This window comes from Anoplophora glabripennis, unplaced genomic scaffold (assembly GCF_000390285.2).
Source record: "Anoplophora glabripennis isolate ALB-LARVAE unplaced genomic scaffold, Agla_2.0 scaffold691, whole genome shotgun sequence".
Taxonomy (NCBI): domain Eukaryota; kingdom Metazoa; phylum Arthropoda; class Insecta; order Coleoptera; family Cerambycidae; genus Anoplophora; species Anoplophora glabripennis.
In genome coordinates this window covers 149131-163149 of record NW_019417023.1, presented here as the reverse complement: position 1 = coordinate 163149, position 14019 = coordinate 149131, and the positions used below count along the sequence as shown (strand labels likewise).

General features: G+C 31.5%; 2 protein-coding genes across 3 annotated transcripts in view; both read left to right on the top strand.

Annotated features, from left to right (window-relative positions):
* The window catches only part of LOC108911131 (O-acyltransferase like protein-like), a 46118-nt gene extending 43124 nt beyond the window's left edge, over window positions 1-2994 (top strand). For both annotated transcript variants that reach the window (XM_023455808.1, XM_023455809.1), the window contains exons 11-13: window positions 348-528; window positions 2557-2699; window positions 2775-2994. In XM_023455808.1, the coding sequence (XP_023311576.1) occupies window positions 348-528; window positions 2557-2699; window positions 2775-2924 (474 nt within the window). In that variant the 3' untranslated portion in view covers window positions 2925-2994. The remainder of the gene's footprint in view (window positions 1-347; window positions 529-2556; window positions 2700-2774) is intronic.
* Window positions 2995-3560: 566 nt separating this feature from the next.
* The window catches only part of LOC108911130 (O-acyltransferase like protein-like), a 27050-nt gene continuing 16591 nt past the window's right edge, over window positions 3561-14019 (top strand). Inside the window, exons 1-9 of the mRNA XM_023455810.1 lie at window positions 3561-3626; window positions 7138-7230; window positions 8906-8937; window positions 9713-9820; window positions 9888-10105; window positions 10249-10334; window positions 10729-10922; window positions 11250-11422; window positions 12793-12961. Coding sequence (XP_023311578.1) covers window positions 7173-7230; window positions 8906-8937; window positions 9713-9820; window positions 9888-10105; window positions 10249-10334; window positions 10729-10922; window positions 11250-11422; window positions 12793-12961 — 1038 coding nt within the window. The 5' untranslated portion in view covers window positions 3561-3626; window positions 7138-7172. The remainder of the gene's footprint in view (window positions 3627-7137; window positions 7231-8905; window positions 8938-9712; window positions 9821-9887; window positions 10106-10248; window positions 10335-10728; window positions 10923-11249; window positions 11423-12792; window positions 12962-14019) is intronic.

Genomic DNA, 14019 nt, shown 5'->3' with positions numbered 1-14019 from the left:
ATTTAGTGGATGTCCATTAATCTGACTGTCAAACTTCTACATGGTTTTTCTTTGTCAAAATTGAGACAAAATATTCAAATGAACTAGGGGTCAATTCCGACTTCTGACGAAGGTACCTACCACTGTTTAAAGATGACCTCTATAAAATGATTTTTCTTAAATATCTTATGTACTAGTGCCAAATTTTGTACGCGTGTTTAGTTATTGATGACTTTTAATATTTATATTTACTTTATTCGATATTTATACAGGGTCACAAGAAAATGAGTTGCACAGAACCGACTTTTTCATAATCACCTTAATGATAAAAACTTTGCGATTTCTTTTCTGTTTCTTTTTTTTCTTAGAATCGGAAGATTATATCCATTTTGTGGCTCTTAATTTTTTTTGGTCTGCCTTCTTCAGTGATACTTATAGCCAGACATGAATTCAGGGGAATTCGAGCAGCAGTTTTGGGAGCCTTGGTTAAACCCCTGTTTTCTTTGGGCATTGGAATAGGCATTTTAGGAATGTCACACAATATTGGAGGTAAAACATTTAATATAGTTTTATGAAGCCACCTGCCTCCTGTACAATAAGCTTAATTGTCTGATTAGTTGGAATAAAAATTATCAACAATAAAAAAACCAATGAAATTGGTAAATAAATTTCGAAACTAATGATTTCAACTCTTAATGAGGTATATCGGGTTTACTAAAATGCACAGATGTACTTGAAATTTATATAGCATATTACCCAGTGCTCCCTCTGTGTGTCATATTTTTTTGAAATCTAGATTTTGAGATATTGTGCGAATATGGCGAAGATGGACGGTGCGGCTCCTTTTTTGCCGATAACTGAGAAAAAAACGTAGAAATTGTGAAACAAAACTTTTCCATAGTTAGTACACAGTATTATCTTATTTTTGATGTAAAACTAATGTAATTTTTGAACATAGTACAGCTGTATTAATTAGAAAAAGAAACCAATAATTGCATTTCTGTCTGGCTTGAGGATTAATGTGGCAACGTCGCAATCAGCTGACAGCAAGGAGGGAATACATTTGAAAGACTTGATAAAAACGAAATTGGTTTCAAACATATACATTTTTCCTAAATCCCTTGTACATTGTTATCAACAATAAATTATTCACAACAGATTATTTTTTGTAATGTTTTTAAAAAACTAAATTGATTTTAAAAGGCTAGGAAGCTGTGATATATTTATTGGAATAAAAAATACAGTTGGTAAATCCTTTTAATATATTTAATGGTTTATAAAAACATCGTAATCCGTACCCAGCAATATTTAGGGTTACATAAAGTTTTCTTTACTTGATTAATATAATTAGTAATACTTGAGATAAAACCATTTGTACAGAATAACAAAGAAACACGAACAGTGAGTAATAATGTAATTTCTATCACAGAACCTTCAAAATTACATCTAACATTTTCTTTGACTTGGACGAGAGATGGGCGTGAGTGTAATTTTATTTCTTTAGAACTAAATTAATATAATTATGTTCTCGTTATTTTACCAGTTCACATAATTTACGGATTTTAAATAAAGGATACAAATCTTCGCGAGGATAATACGATATATTTGTTATATATAATAATTATATTTTACATAATTTACACACAATACATTTTTGAACGCGTACGCATCTTTACCCGAATTTGACGCGTAATATCTCCGATGTCCGAGGTCTGTAGGTTCGCAATGTGTACAACTGCACTCGATTATTAGCGCTGTTGCCACATCTACATAGTGCTTATGCGTTCATTAAATATAATTTAAAACTACTTAAATATGATATTTTTATGTTGTTAATTTTCAATATGTATGTTATGTGCATATTGAGTAGATTTCTTTGCTATATAGATAATGTTTATCGCAAATAATTTCAATAGAATTTAAATTTTTCAAGTTGGTAGCGGGTTTTAGCCCCATAAGAAAAGCATAGGACCTCCCCTGCGCTCCTCACTTCCCTCAGACCCCGATATACCTCCTTAATATAACCAAAAAATGGTTCAAAGCATTTTCATCGAAACCAGTTATTAAATACAGAGCATCCATAAATGATTACAAGCCACGTGATCAGTAATTTTGTTTAGGACAATAATTTTATTTCCTTCAAGTTGTCACAAAGATCAAGATTACATTAATATTCAATATATACAATATTCTGTTTTACTGGCTGAGATTGGTGTAACTTTTCACGAAATTCTATTCAGCCAATCAGCGGAGTCATTATATCGAGCGTAGGTGTAACGGTTTGTCACTGTTCATTATAAACGAATCATTAATATTAGTGACGTCAAAATTTAGGGATTTTTCGTTGCCAGTACCAGTCGTGTAATGTTAGATTGCCTAAACTTGGTCATCACGTGACTTGTAAACATTTATGAAGGCTCTGTATTTGATTTGATTATTATTGTTTCATTTATTTTTTACTTTTTCTTTGAAAAATATTTATAGAATATTTTATTTTACAAGTTCCTACATACATTTCAAAGACAAATTTGTTTAATTGATCAAAAGTTGATTTAATCTAAGTAGGTTTTTTTTCAGGTCTTATAAAGCATATATGTGAAAATAAATATGTTGTGCTGATGAGCAATTTCTCATTTTCCACTTACATGTCTCAGTTTGTTGTTATATTTTCTAAAGGAGTACGAAGTTATTCATTGATGAAATTTGACCCTGTTAATATGGTAATAAAATTTGTTTTCGCACATTTCACTGTTTACCACCAGAATTTTGAATCAGTAATACTTTTCATATTCCAGATAAAGTGCTTTTTGTTTTTCGATGCACCACTATCAGTAATAGTAGGAATTATTTTCACAGTAGTATTCGAGCAGCCAGGAATTAATTTACAAAAGCTTTTCCTGCCACAAATAACACGTAGGAAGAGGGCACAGCCGAAGATGGCCTAATGGAATTAATTATCGTTATAAATTATTCTTAATTGCTGTTAATTTATGTTAGATTAAATGGTAGAGGAAATATTATGTACCTATTATTTCCAGTTAAAACAAAATGTTACTTCTACTAACAAATAAAATTTTGTTTATGGAAAACCATACGGAACTATATTTATTTATTTATTTATTTATAACTATTAGGTCCGGTACATATAATAATTTATTTTATAAAGTGTAATCACAGTCTAATCGCCTGATTAGTTAATCAAGCCTTAACAGAGACTCAAAGTACCGGGCCTCAGTGTTATTACACAAAGAGTTTACACTAACAATAAGTACATCATATAGAAAATATACAATATCAATTTTATTTTGATCACTCCGTAGAGCCTATAAGACATCATGGACATCTTTCGACAACGTTGATAAAAATTATAAATTTTAGCTCCTAATTCTGTGATTGGTTTCCTTACTGCTATCCCCTCAGGATAATATTTGCGTTAACACAGATCTTACAATAAATTTGTAGGGGTCTGTTGCACCTGTATATTAAAATATATTTACTCCTAGAGATGACCTTGTAACTTGTAATGTTTAAGTGATAAATAAATATGACTTCGATTTATATCACTTTTAGTTACCTATGAACCGCAGCAATAAAAACATTTACCGGTACATGCTGTGAGAACTTGACAAAAACATACATATTTGCAGGTGAGTTGTTGTTAAATGAATAGTTTTATAGATATTTTAAAGTATTCTACTGTGTGATAATCATATTTAAAGAGGTTTATCTGATTTGGAATTGACAAACAAATATTCATAAAAAAATTAATATAAGCTTATTAATATGAAGAAAATCCTCAAAAAAAAAAATTATGTCTAGTTTGGATACCTAAGAAACGAGATATTAATAAAATCTATAAAACCCGATAAATCTCCTTAACTGCCCTTAAACGTCGTGGCATGAAATGTAATTTATGAAAGCAAAAATCATATTTTCATCTAAATTATCTCATTATTCTAGAGCAGAATCTCGCAGTTTATTATAATTTCTAGAACTGAAGTTGCTTATATTATTTTTGTGTTCTCAATAGAATTCTCCCTCATCTGAATTCCCAGAAGATCAACTTAAAATGTTAACATTGTTCCTCCAAGCCAGTTTCGAGCTACATTGGAAATATGGACGGGAGTGTTATCATGTTGGAATATTCTGATGTTGGAATTCTCCATGAACTTATCTCACAGATTACTCTTTATATTTTCCTAATTGTTTTCATAAATGGTTGCAATTAATTGCTCCCCAACATCCTAACAAGCGCAGAAACCTATAAAACCAATAAAATCCCACATGTTTACCACAATACTTCCACTTCTTACTTCATGCACGTATTTTCTTTCGTCTCGTGAATTTGCTAGTCTATAAATGACCACAGCAAATAATAGAAAAAACAACATTGTTTCGAATTCTAACACTAAACTGCAAATTGATAAATAATGTAATCTGATTGTTTAAAAATAAAAATTTACTGAGGCTGTCCTAATCAACCGATTTCAATTTTTCAAAAACTAGTTGAAAGGTTAATCGGTCTTCTCTATAGGAAAAAAATTTCAAGTATCTAGATGCTTTAACGATTTTAATCAAATTTGGTGTGTTGTTTTATTATACTCTATAGTTTTTTTACCAAAATTAGAATGCCCTCTGAGCAATTAAAATATTTTAAAAAAATTATCCAAAAAACTTGATTATTTTCCCTTTTTTTCATCAATTATTGCTATTTTGCAACATCGGTAATAAATTTGAACATTTTTAACTTGCAGTATATTGTGCAAAATTCANTTTGGTAAACATTAGTCTTGACAGTTCATATTTAGCAGTCGTGAAGTACACACATGGCAAATTTATTATGGAAAAATATTCGATAAACGAACGTGTTTTAATCGTTAAAACATTTTATCAAAATCAATCATCGATTACTGTGACGATGAGAAAGTTACGTGAAATTTTTGGGAGAAACAACGTGCCAACAAAACGCACTATTTATCGTGTAGTGAATGATTTCGAAGAAAGAGGGTCTGTAGGTGATAGGCCCAAGCATGGACCACAACGTACTGCAAGATCGGCTGAAAACATTGCTGCTGCTCAAGAAAGTGTTCAAAACAATCCATCAACCTCAATTCGACGCCGTGCTCAGGAGCTTGGTCTTCAAAGAACAACTTTGGCCACAATTTTGCACAAGGATTTGCATTTGTTTCCATTTAAGATTCAGTTGACACAAGAGTTTCTTCCACAAGACCATTTACGCCGCCGTACATATGCCAATAGGATGTTACAGCTCGCCCATGACAACCCCGATTTTCATGAAAAAATCATAATGAGTGACGAGGCACATTTTCATTTGAATGCATATGTGAATAAACAGAATAGTCGGTTCTGGGCAATGGAAAACCCTCAAATTATTCATCAGTTACCTTTGCATCCATTAAAAGTGACAGTCTGGTGTGCAATTTGGTCAGGAGGAATCATTGGACCTTACTTCTTTGGAAATGAAAACGGCGTAACGGTAACTGTGAATGGGGAGCGATATCGTGATATGATTGAAAACTTTTTAACGCCACAACTGCATGCTTTGGGCTTGATTAACATGTGGTATCAACAAGACGGTGCCACATCGCATACAGCCAGGATTACAATGGAATTACTGCGAGACCTCTTTCCACAATAAGTTATTTCAAGAAATGGTGATGTTGATTGGCCTCCACGGTCGCCTGATTTGACTCAAACAAAATATTCGTGATGAAATAAATGAAATACCGCGTGAAATGTGTGAGAATGTAATGAAAAATGTGCTCAAAAGGGCTCGCATTTGTGAGGCTAACAGAGGCGGACATTTATCTGATATTGTATTCCATACATAATTGCCGACATTAAATAAAACATTTATCAATATAAGATCCATTCTCTTTTATTTAATCAAAAATTATAAACAAACAAAGTTGTATACCTTCCCGGCGGACACCTTGGTTCCAAGAAGTAAGTAAAAAACATTTTTGCAATTTTGAAAATGTTCCGGGCCTAGCCCAGATCTAGGAATCTATACTTTTATTATGTACTACATGTGCTCAGTTTATATGATATAATAATAATATATAATAGTATAATCATCGAAATTTAAACTTGCAGTATAATACCACTTGTTCAGATTTCTTTTTATTCCAATTTAAAGGAAAAATGTATAAGTAGATGGAAAAAACTGAACAAAATATCTAATAAATGGAAAATAAAATATATATTTTCTACAGTTTTAATGGTTTCCATATATCCTTTTAATTGTTATTCATAATAGACATTGATTTCTTATTGAAAAAATATTATTTCTATTTTACGTTTCCTAATGATTTACGCAAAAACGAGAAAACGACTTGTAATAAATGAATAAGAATTATAATAATTAACATGTTCTTTAATTACTAATAAACTGTTGAAGGTTAATTTAAATAACTCAAATCGTTTACTTTTTCAGATATATTTATGCAAAGTTTCTGTCATAAATACATATATTTTACTATTTCCTCTCACATGCTTTTACTCTTTATTAAGGTATTAACCTAATTCAAACAAATAATATCAAATGAAGTCAAACAATATTCTCCGATACTAGAAATCTATGTATACAAAGGACATCGAACCTCACAGTCAAGATTGCTACTCTCTATGGGCTACATGCCCCAACTATTATTTGATGACACCACAATAGTACTCAGTAAAGAGTAGGCATGTGCAATTCGCGAAATAACGGATCGATTTTCGATTCCTCAAAAAAAATTGGTTCGTATCGATTAATCCTGTGCAATAAATCTATATATCGATTCGAATTGATTTGTATTCTTGAATCGATCCATCGAAAAAATCAAATCGAAGTATAGAATGGCTGATTAATTCGAATCGAACTAACTTGAATCGGAACATTCTAATTATCGAGTTAAATTTATTTGAATTGACAGTTAGAAGTGGAAAGAAATTGTATTCGAATCGATCTGTATTTTTGAATAGAACGAAAGAGGAGACTGGGAAATATTTAATTCGAATGAAACAATATAACATCAAAGTGTTTATTACCAAACATACAGACAAATAAATAGACAACTCAGGTTTTGATTATAGACAGCAGTCTCTCTTTTTATGTTGTGCTCATTTTTATTTTGCTCTTTCCAATTGTTCTAGGTTTCGAGGTGCATATATCTACTATTCATATCATAATGAATATAATATTGGTTACATTTATAGTTATCTTACGATTGTCAGTCGTAACCGCAGGTAAGAAATTCCATAAATTAATTTGCAATTCTCCAGACTATACTGCACACATAAACAATTATGATTCGAAATCGTTTCATTTTGAAAGGACAGCGCCTTAAAACTTCATTCATCAGACACTTAACGTTTACGAAATAAGTAATTTCTAGTACAAGTGCTAAAAACACCATTTTATTTTGTAAGCCAAGTTGGAAGAAATTATAGAACAGTTTTAACAGGCACATATACGCTTTTTTTCAAAAAAATTTTTTAATGAGAATGAAAGGTGTAAGGAAAACAAGTAAGCCTTCAAACTGTGGGTAATAAGAAAATTAAAATACCTCGTATCAGACTTTAACATGACATCTACTGATTTATTATTACAGGAAAGCTTGTAATTAACTCATAATCATTGTCCCTTTATTGTTATTTTACGGACTATCTTAAGGAAAATGACTCGATAAAGCAGCTGCTAAGGCTAGTTTCAATTTCAATAATATTTACTCATATAGCAAGGCCAAAAAATTTAACTTTTTAAGTTTTTCGTATATTAAAAATCTTTGATTCAGTGTCACTTTTTAGATGTTACTTTTTATATGTCATGTTATTATTTTATGAACGTATGCACTATACGCTTCACGAACACGGTTATTTCACATCCTATTTTACTTCGCGGTGACTTCGCGGTAGAGACCGACCGAATGTGATTTCTTTGGCCGAAGCCGAAGCCGAACTTCGGTTTATGGGTCACCTTCGGCCGAAGCCGAAGATATTTTTATTATTTGAAAATTTTAATTAATAACAATAAGATGATAAGATAACATAAAAGTATGTCAAAGATAAATGCATAATATTTTAGAAGTATAATTCAGGGTGTCCCGAAATTAGGGGGCAATATTTCTACAGTGTGTTCTATGTCGAAAAAGATTACTTGTTCTTTATATAAACGTGGGTCCAAAAATTCTTCCTAAGGAAGTTATAGTCACTTAAAGGAGCCACTCTGATGATGGTTTTTTCTAAATAACTCCGAAACCAGTTGAGATAAATTTATGAAATTTGGTGTAAATACCTTAACTCTTACGTGCTCAGTCTGTTACAAAAACGAATTTTACAATTTTTCATCATATACGTTCCTAAACTGGGGGGAGGGTGTAAAATTTACCATAACTTTTTTATGCTTTGACTTTTTTGACTTTTGACTGAAAAGTATGAAATTTCAGAGTTTTTATCGTCGTAGGTTTTGAATCAGAAAAATGGTTTTGCCTGTACGTTGACTGTACAGTCTTAGATACCAGTCATTTAAGTCCAGTTTTATTTTTACAACGGAAGAAGACAACACAGCAATATTTTTATAGTGTCAAGAAATTTCCATGTTTATGTGACCCTTAAAACCGGGATTATAAAGATCATTTTCGAGTTCTCCCACAAATTATTAAAATTACCCTGTTCTTGTTTCTTTAAAATACCTTTAGAAATCAGTGGTGTGAAGTCACATAAGTGTGAGCTTTGAGGCTAGTACTGCTAGCGTCATCTAAAATTCGAAAGGATTTCTCGTTCATGCTCCAACAATTTGTTGATAAATGGTAGATTCATCAATTGCCGGCTCCAACTTTTTATTAGTCGGTCTGTATTTACCTCAAAAGTTACTGAAAACAATTTGCTTATAAAATGTGTGTCACTGTTTTATATATTTCAGATAAATATAAAATATTGCCGCCTTTATTCAAAATGGATGATTACACGGAGTGTTTAAAGAATAATCATTCATATTGCAAAATAGATGCAAAGTTAAAGAACAAAGGATATGAAAACAACTATCTATGGAACTTGATTAATGTAAATTACGACAGATACATTTAAAGTTAATAAAAACTACAAAAATGCTAAAATATATAAATTCTAGGATTCTGTTAATGACAAATACAGCTATGATCGGAGCGTTATTCATAGGGCCATATGCGTCCCAAAGCAGGAAGCTCTTGATTTGCAATCGGTTAAAAAGTTTGCTGAATTACATATAAATGAAGAAATTAAAGAAACTAATTTATTTGCTCTAATAGAAGAGGTTATTTGCACCGCAAAGGAGGAAGTTCAAATATTTGAGTTGTATGATGACTTGCTACTGTAAGTTTTTTACGTGAATTTTTGTAAATGAAAATTTTATTATTTGATGTTTTCAAAGTAACTTAATTATAAAATTAAAACAAAACTCATACCTACATATTTAAATTTTTATATTTTACTAAAGCTTCAACTGATTTTTTTAGGTTTTCCTTAGTAACATATCTGTTCTTAATTTTATACGCTACAGTATACGATAAACAGAGGAGAACATGTTCAGGTACAAATACCGGTAAGTTTTTTAAACATGTACCAAATATATTTAATTCATTAAAAATCATAAGCAATGTTCGGTAATGAAAAGATCGCTACCGTACGACAAAGTGGGGGTTCGGCAAAACTTCCAGGTTGGGGTTGCTCATCTCCTGGCGTCNTATTCAAAATGGACGATTACACGGAGTGTTTAAAGAATAATCATTCATATTGCAAAATAGATGCAAAGTTAAAGAACAAAGGATATGAAAACAACTATCTATGGAACTTGATTAATGTAAATTACGACAGATACATTTAAAGTTAATAAAAACTACAAAAATGCTAAAATATGTAAATTCTAGGATTCTGTTAATGACAAATACAGCTATGATCGGAGCGTTATTCATAGGGCCATATGTGTCCCAAAGCAGGAAGCTCTTGATTTGCAATCGGTTAAAAAGTTTGCTGAATTACATATAAATGAAGAAATTAAAGAAACTAATTTATTTGCTCTAATAGAAGAGGTTATTTGTACCGCAGAGGAAGTTCAAATATTTGAGTTGTATGATGACTTGCTACTGTAAGTTTTTTACGTGAATTTTTGTAATTGAAAATTTTATTATTTGATGTTTTCAAAGTAACTTAATTATAAAATTAAAACAAAACTCATACCTACATATTTAAATTTTTATATTTTACTAATGCTTCAACTGATTTTTTTAGGTTTTCCTTAGTAACATATCTGTTCTTAATTTTATACGCTACAGTATACGATAAACAGAGGAGAACATGTTCAGGCAGAAATACCGGTAAGTTTTTTAAACATGTACCAAATATATTTAATTCATTAAAAATCATAAGCAATGTTCGGTAATGAAAAGATCGCTACCGTACGACAAAGTGGGGGTTCGGCAAAACTTCCAGGTTGGGGTTGCTCATCTCCTGGCGTCATCGTTTAGCCGTAGTAACAGAAATAAGCAGACGTAAAATATCAAAAAAAATATATTATACATATATCACCAACAAATATTTTTAAAATTGTCTTTTAAATGTAGTTTACGATTGAGAGATTTTTGTCAGAGTAGTATTTACAGTCAAATGGACCGAGTGCAGTGATAAGCAATTTAGATAATAAGGTAAAAAAAGTATTTATTTAAATCTACATGACAACCCCTAGCGAGCCTTAATCGTACTATTTTGTAGAGAATAAGATTTTAATGTCATTATCATTAATTTCAAATTGGAGAAAAGTATGTAATATCGAAGGAAATGAAGATTATAAGAAATTAAAGTCAATCCAGGGAATTCGGTTCTACAACATGTTACTAATTATAAGTGTGCACACATTATTTAGTTGTACTACACTCTACAACTCAAATCCTAATGATATGGAAAAAGTAAGTATATTTTAAATAAATGCCATCAAAGGATATCGAAAATGAAAAAGTCTATCTGCATTTTACTGCTTTCTAGATATTTTTAAGAAAATGAAAAATGTACCAATTTTAATTAATTACGGCCATTATTTTCATACATAAAACTATATAAATATATAATTATTTCAGAAATATAATTATTATAGTTAAATAGTCCGTAATAATTAATTGTGCAGATACATCAATCTTAATATAGATGTCGTCGAAATTTATAAGCAAAAAACGTAAAAATCAGAATTTTAATTTTATATCAAAGTAAGAATATACTATTTTTTGTCTATATTTTAGCTGCTCAGTACCACCGCAGCGCAAATTTATGTAGTTTTAGCAGTTTTCTTAGTGCAGACGTTTTTCCTGACATCTTCCTTTATTGCAACTTTTCAAATATACAAAATTTATGAAGATCATGGGCATTTCACTATCAAACAGTCTCTTGACATCATCATCAAAAGGTTATTTAGGTAAGAATTACGCTTATATATTTCTTGCGCGGTAATTTCATTAATTGTATATAAAGCTTTTATTATTAAATAAATATTTCAACTCGCTGCTCCTTCTCTCCAAGGTCCCAAAATTCTCAAAATGCTTTTATATGTTATAATTAAAGTGTTCATACACTGGTAAAGCAAGTTATGAATGATCAATTACACAGCCCCACAAAAAAAATGGCAGTTCCGAAAAACAAGACCATGGTATCCAGTTCAAGGTCAAATGTAGACAATCAATTGCCAACAAAGTAAACCTACATATCTGTATGTTTTTAGGGTCGCTGTATTCAAATCGTGTGTCCGGTTGACCCTATAAGAATCTGGGTTAAGATCTGATGAAGGTCAGATGTAGAGAATCAATGGCCATCAATGTAAACCTATATATCCATCCATAGGTTTTTGAGGTCGCTGAATCCGAGTGCGGTGTCCGTTTGACCCGACTAAGTCTGGGTTAAGGTGAGTTCAAGGCCAAATCTAGAGAATCAATTGCCAACAAAGTAAATCAATATATCTATACATTTTTGGGATCGCCGGATTCAGGGTCTATTTGATCCAATTTTCTGAGAAATAATCCAAATAAGAAAGTAGAAAATGTAATTTTAGATTCACTAAGCAACCTAGGTTTTTAAATATTACTACCAAATTCTATACTATTTTTTTACAGTTTGGGCTCTTTTGATTTCATAAAAAACTTCCGATTAGTTCCTTAAAACATAAAAAACATAATTTCTTGTTTTCATTTATACTATCAAAAATGTGATGCTTTAACATCTTACGGATCTAAGGTCCATCAGAAACCTCTTCCCTCAATATCGCATCACTTAAACTGGGGAACTGATCTCTGATATACTTAAAACATTGTTTCGTGAGTTCTAATTTAGATTTAGTTTGTTGGCAATTGATTCTCTATATTTGACCTTGAACTGTACTTAAACCAGATCTGATCGAGTCAAACGGACACCGGATTCGGATTCGGCGACCACAAAAACGTATAGATACGTAGATTAAGTTTGTTGACAATTGATTTTCTACATTTGACCTTGAACTGACCTTAAACCATAGCTAATCGTGTCAAACGGACACCGGATTTGGATTCAGCGACCCCAAACCCATATGGTTACCATGGTCTTGTCTTTCGGAACTGTCACTTTCTTTTATGAGGTTAATTGATCCGTTATTGATTTAACAGTAATGTTTCCTCGTGTAGCGTCAATTTTAAATAAAATTCGAATCAGAACGTCATTTTAAGTATATGATATGCGTCAGTTAGATTGACTAAACTGAATAGTTAAAATACAAGCTTATTCCTGGAGTTAGGATTTTTAAACTAAAATATATTTTAGGATTGGAGTATGTTCAACTATAATGTTACTTTTTATGAAAACTTCTTGGTATAAATTAATTGAGGGGCCTCTTACCTTTGATAGCTTGGATATGACTCAAAAAGCATGCAAACAGAACTGGTGGCAAACTTTATGCTTTGTGAATAACTACTTACAATTTGGGGATATAGTAAGTACATTTTCTGCTTCATATCTAGTGCGTTACACAGGATGTTAATAAACTTATGTTAATATTTTCTACCGTTAATGTAAACTAGTAAAAACCGTTTTGTGTTAGCCAATATTTCATTTTAAAAACTGACGTATTATTCTGGATCACTCTGTACACTAAAAATAGTAGATACAGAATGTCCCAGATTTTAACCACAAATCTTCAGGAATCCGAAGAGAAGGTAAAAATATTGTCACTTTGTTAAATCATCTTGATTTCTTGAGATGCATACATAGTTAAAAATAAAAAATTATATCTCCAAATACCTTCTGAACAAATAATCCACATACACTGATATACAGGGTAGCCCATCGAAAACGTACCGCAAGGCATTACAGGGTAGTAATGAACTTTTTGGCAAAATCCAAATACAGGTAAAGTTTGCTTCTGAGGGGGACAACTTTTGGCGCAAAAAGCATAGCAAAATCTCATCCCCCAAATTTTTTTAAATGGGAATGGGGGTCAAGTTGGGGGTCATTAGAAAGGACTTTTAATTCTCTATACATCGATTCTTACTTTTTGAAAATCGATCCATTATTTTAGAAAATATGCAGCTTTGAAAATACGAACAATATTTTTGACGAGAAATGCGAAAATCGATTTAATTTTACTTCAAAACTTACGGTATTAGTCTGGTAAATGCTGAAAATGTTGTCCGCCAACTTGCATACAATGATACAGGTTGTCTTCAAACCGTTGTCGAACATTCTGGAGCACTTGCGGTGTTACTTCGCGACATACATTAATGATTCGTCCTCGCAGATCTTCCAAGGTATCAGGTGGAGTGCTGTAAACTTTGCTTTTAATGTGCCCCCAGAGAAAGAAATCTAAAGGATTTAAGTCGGGTGACCGAGGGGGCCACTCAATTGCACCTCTTCGTCCTATCCAGCGTCCTGGAAACGTCTCATTTAGGTAATTGCGCACATTGAGCGAGTAATGTGGAGGAGCTCCGTCTTGCTGGAAAATCAGTTCGTGTTCATTGTAAGCAGGGTCGTCCTCTATGATATTTGTTAGAG